This window comes from Budorcas taxicolor, chromosome 17 (assembly GCF_023091745.1).
Source record: "Budorcas taxicolor isolate Tak-1 chromosome 17, Takin1.1, whole genome shotgun sequence".
Classification (NCBI taxonomy): domain Eukaryota; kingdom Metazoa; phylum Chordata; class Mammalia; order Artiodactyla; family Bovidae; genus Budorcas; species Budorcas taxicolor.
The window spans coordinates 73,045,884-73,050,968 of record NC_068926.1 but is presented as its reverse complement, the minus strand read 5'-3'; the positions used below and the strand labels follow the sequence as shown (position 1 = coordinate 73,050,968).

At 68.3% G+C, this 5,085-nt stretch overlaps 1 protein-coding gene across 1 annotated transcript; it reads left to right on the top strand.

Annotated features, from left to right (window-relative positions):
• Window positions 1–441: 441 nt before the first annotated feature.
• RTN4R (reticulon 4 receptor) lies at window positions 442–3,809 on the top strand. The gene is made up of 2 exons (XM_052655102.1): window positions 442–463; window positions 2,410–3,809. Exons 1-2 carry the CDS (start codon window positions 442–444, stop codon window positions 3,807–3,809), a joined length of 1,422 nt encoding a protein of 473 aa, XP_052511062.1.
• The last annotated feature ends 1,276 nt before the right edge of the window (window positions 3,810–5,085 follow it).

The following is a 5,085-nucleotide window of genomic DNA, read 5'->3' as shown; positions in this document are numbered from 1 at the left end:
GCCTTCTAAGGTGGGAGGGACTAGGTGAGTGGTGGGGTCCAGGCCCTGGGGCGTGGCCAGGGGCAGCCTCCCGCTACCTGGTGGGGCCCCCACGTTCCAGGGTGCCCGCCGTGAGTATGAACACATTACCCAAAGTTGGGCTTGACTATCTCATCAAGAGATGCCCCCTCTGCTTGCTCAGCAGAGGGGTTGCCATGGAGACCAGCGGGCAGGCCCCAAGGGGGCCAGGCCAGAGCCAATTACCGCGGCTGAGGCGAGGAGCGGGCCCACCGCCGGCCGCTGTGCTGACAGCAGGGCCCGTGCAGAGGGACTGACCCTCAGAAGTTGGTTTCCAAAAAGCCGCCGGCTGGGCGAGGGGAGCCATGTCTGTGTGCCTGATGCCTGCCTCCTGGCAGGGCCCAGACACGTGGCCCATGGCCTGTGGTCCTCTGGAGGCCCCTCATGGGGATGGCCAGTTCTGGTGGTGAGCCGACCTCAACCCAGACAACTTCACAGACCGTGGCTGCCGGCCTGGGAGCCCCGGGTCAGGGGGCGAGGGTAACAAATCTCAGTCGGCAGGCATGCGGCGGGTTGGTCACGCCGGCGGCCCAGCCGTGGTGGTGAGGTCCAGAGTCCGGCCTGATGAGGAGGACCTGCCCCCCGCCTGGCCCCCACCCCAGAGAGTCCTCTGCCACAAGGTTTTAGGAACAGGAAGTACCGTTTTTATAGCACAGGCACATTCTGCGGTAACAGCAGTGAGAGGCCCCAGAGCTGGCTTCACCGGGCCCTGCCTCCCAAAGGGGGCCTGGAAGGAGACAGTAGGGAGGGGATGCCAGCTGAGGTGCCACCCGGTGACCTCCTGTGTGCTGCCAGCCAGGGAGGGGCATCCAGGGCTTGCAGGGGGTGGGCCTGGGGCTTCCGTGTCCCCAGCAGCCAACAAACGGACCAGCCCCAGTGGACACACCCAGCCTGCTGGGCCTCTGGGCTTGGGGCAGGCGTCGGCACCTGCCCAGGCAGAGAGGACCCAGGAAGGGGTGGGAGCCCAAGGTCACAGTCCTGGGTGGGAGAAGCTGGCCCGTGGTCCTCTCCTTTCTCCTTCCCAGCTTCAACCCCAGCACTTTGCTGGCCCTGGGTCTGCAGAATCCTGCTCTTAGCTAGCTGCCAAGGAAGGTGTTAGCTGTCAACGAAGGTGTTAGCTGATAACTCAAGTGTTAGCTGATAAGCCGTAACCCTCCCAGGGGGATTCACATTTTAATAGACTCACTCCCGAGGCAGAAAGAACCTTTGCATTCAAAGCAGAGGCTCTAACGGTGGGGTGACAGGCAGGGAGCCCAGTGCTGGGCATGTGACCCTACCGGTGAGCCCAGCCTGGGGACAGCACCCAGGAGCACTCTCCCACCCATTCCAGGTCTTGGGTGAGGCCCCGTGATGGGGGAGGGAAGAGGGGAGCTGCACCCCCTTGGCTAGGGCGGAACCCCTGGGAGAGTGTCTGGGCGGGAGGGTTGGGGGCAGCTGGACTGGAGTTAGCTCCTCGCCTGGGAAGGAGACGGAGCAGAAAATGAGGCGGAGGGGAGGAGGCGGCCGGAGGTTCACCTGGAAGCATGCCTGCCTGGAGGGGCTCTCGGGAGGGGCTCTCGGGTGGGGCTGCAGCACCCCCAGTCCTGGACCTGCCTGCCCCCTGCCCCTGCCCTCGGGGCTCCTGATCCAGGGGCTGGTGGAGCAGGTTCCTGGGTCCGGCTGTGGGACCAGACCCCAGCTGAGGGCCGAGGGGCTGCAGCTCCCAGCTCCCTCGGTGGTGAGGCCCCCTTGGAATCCAGACAGGCCTTGGCTCCAGGGGCTCTGGGTCACAGCCCCACCCTTCCTGCAGCCCGTGAGGACCTTGTTGGGGTGGGTGGTGCTGCTGCAGAAGCTGTCAGAAGACAGGCCTGGACATGAGCGGTAGCCCCGGGCTCGCGGCGAGTGGGGCCCACCTGGTGCACCAGTGTTTGCCAGGGGCTTCTCTCCCCACCTGGCCTGTGAGCTGCTGGTGCTGGGACTGTGCACAGGCCCACGGGCTGTCTGGCATCTGCAGGTGTGAGTGTCCCTCCCAGGAGGCCTTCCCGTGAACCCCAAGTGGTGGCTGCGGCGTGGCAGCTCGTGTATTTGAGTCCCAGGCGGCAGTCAAGATTTCCCGCGGAGCTTGAGACCCCTAGCGGGTTTGGGGGTGCAGCAGCTTCCTCATGGCGGGTGGGGCAAGGATCCCCACACTAGAGGTCCCGGGGCGGAGCCCCTCCTGCAAGCCCAGACCCAACAGGGCCCCGCCCACTCACAGGGACAGCAGCCCCTTCCGCACAGCCCCGCCCTCGCCGGCCCCACCCACTCACAGGGGCGGAATCCCTGCAAACGCTGGCCCCTCCCCGCCCCCCTCACCGCCCTCCCCTCTGCCCACAGGAAGCCAGCTGCTGGCCTGGGTGCTGTGGCTGCAGGCGTGGAGGGTGGCGGCGCCCTGCCCAGGCGCCTGCGTGTGCTACAGCGAACCCAAGGTGACCACCAGCTGCCCGCAGCAGGGTCTGCAGGCTGTGCCCCCCGACATCCCGGCCGCCAGCCAGCGAGTCTTCCTGCACGGCAACCGCATTGCGTACGTGCCCGCCGCCGGCTTCCGCGCCTGCCGCAACCTCACCATCCTGTGGTTGCATTCAAACGCGCTGGCCCACATCGACGCGGCCGCCTTCTCCGGCCTGGCGCTCCTGGAGCAGCTGGACCTCAGCGACAACGCGCAGCTGCGGGCCGTGGACCCCGCCACGTTCCGGGGCCTGGGCCGGCTACACACGCTGCACCTGGACCGCTGCGGCCTGCGGGAGCTGGGCCCCGGCCTGTTCCGCGGCCTGGCCGCCCTGCAGTACCTCTACCTGCAGGACAACGGGCTTCAGGCACTTCCCGACGACGCCTTCAGCGACCTGGGCAACCTCACGCACCTCTTCCTGCACGGCAACCGCATCCCCAGCGTGCCCGAGCGCGCCTTCCGCGGCCTGCACAGCCTCGACCGCCTTCTGCTGCACCAGAACCGCGTGGCGCGCGTGCACCCGCACGCCTTCCGGGACCTCGGCCGCCTCATGACGCTTTACCTGTTTGCCAACAACCTCTCCGCGTTGCCCGCGGAGGCCCTGGCGCCCCTGAGGTCCCTGCAGTACCTGCGGCTCAACGACAACCCCTGGGTGTGCGATTGCCGGGCGCGCCCGCTCTGGGCCTGGCTGCAGCAGTTCCGCGGCTCTTCGTCAGAGCTGCCCTGCAGCCTGCCCGCGCGCCTGGCCGGCCGTGACCTCAAGCGCTTGGCCGCCACCGATCTGGAGGGTTGCGCCGTGGCCTCGCGGCCGGCCCCTCCCATCTGGACCGGCGGGCCTGCCGACGAGGAGCCTCTGGGGTTGCCCAAGTGCTGCCAGCCGGACGCCGTGGACAAGGCCTCGGTGCTGGAGGCTGGGAGGCCCGCCTCGGCCGGCAACGCTCTCAAGGGACGAGTCCCACCTGGCGACAGCGCACCGGGCAACCGCTCTGGCCCCCGGCACATCAACGACTCGCCCTTCGGGACCCTGCCGGGCTCGGCGGAGCCCCCCCTGACCGCGGTGCAGCCTGAGGGTTCTCAGCCCCCGGGCTCCCCCACCACGGGCCCGCGAAGGCGGCCGGGCTGTTCCCGCAAGAACCGCACGCGCAGCCAGTGCCGTCTGGGCCAGGCGGGCGGTGGGGGCGGCGGGAGCGGCGGGGTGGAGGGCTCAGGCGCCCCACCCAGCCTCGCCTGCGGCCTCGTCCCCCTGGCTCTGGCGCTGGTGCTGTGGACGGTGCTCGGGCGCTGTTGACTGGCCCCCGAGCGCAAGGCCTCACTCAGCAGCTGGGTGTGTGTACATACGGGGTTCCCTCGCACCACCAGCCAGCCGGCCGCCCGCCCTCCCTAGCAGCGCTGCCCACCGTCCGCCTGCCTGCCCTCCCCATCTCCACCCGTCATGTTTACAGGGCACGGCGGGGCGTTTGTTCCAGAACGCCGCCTCCCGCCCGGAACGCAGTATATAGAGATGTGCATTTTATTTTACTTGTGTAAAAATACTGGACGATGTGGAATAAAGAGCTCTTTTCGTAAGCTGTGGCCTCTTAGGCTAGGGGGTGCTGTGAGCCAGGGGAGAGGGGTGAGCCGGGAAGTGCCGCCCCACCCCCTTCACGGCACCCGGAGGCCCAGGAAGGTGGGGGGGGACCTGCTGCAGGTGCTGTGGCCTGGGTGGGCAGCAAGACCCCTTTCAGCCCAGCACTTGTGCCAGCAGGGACCTGGAGCGCTCCGGCTGCCGCCCCTCCCAGCCCCGCTGGCCTTAAGGCCGACCCCCATGTGCCTTGGCCCCCTCCCTCCCGGCTGCCCTGACAGCAGTGTCTCCAGCGCAGACCACGCCCAGCAAGACGAGGCTGCCTCTGTGGGGCCATCTGCTCTGGGGTTGCACGGAGTCCCTAGCGGTCCCGGCCTCCCAGCACCACTTGGCTGCCCCCACCAGCTCCCGTGTGGGTTGGGGGGCCCCAGAGGACCCTGCAGGTAGGCTCGGGTGGCCCTGACGGAGCCCTAGGCCGAGAGAGGCCCGCAGGGGCTGTGTGCCGCCCTCACCCCTGGGTCTGGGGGCTGATGGCAGAGCCGGAGCCGGGCCTGCATTCCACATGCCCACACCATTCTGTACACGCGTGCACTCACAGGCCGGGCAGGGACCACACGTGTGCACACATATGCACACGCACGTGTGCTCACACGCAGCACAGGCAAAAATATCAACACGCACGTTTTTCCAAAACCTGGATGTAAGGACTGGAACTGGAGAAGCCATGTGGCCACCCCACCCTCCCCCAGGGGCGGGGCCTGGGGAGCCGAGGAGGGAAGAACACACAGTCCGCTGGGGTGGGGGTGGGGGGTGGCGGGTGGCGAGCATTGCCGTGGAGCCAGCTGGTTGCCTGTGGGCACTGCTGGGGCTCCAGAGCCCAGGGGAGGGGCACCGAACCGGGTGTGCTCAGCAGCCAGCCCCCACTCCCCCTCCCAGGCCCTCCGCGCCCCTCATGGGGGCTCAGACCCCCACCCCTGCCCAGGCCCAGAGCAGAACTGGGCTG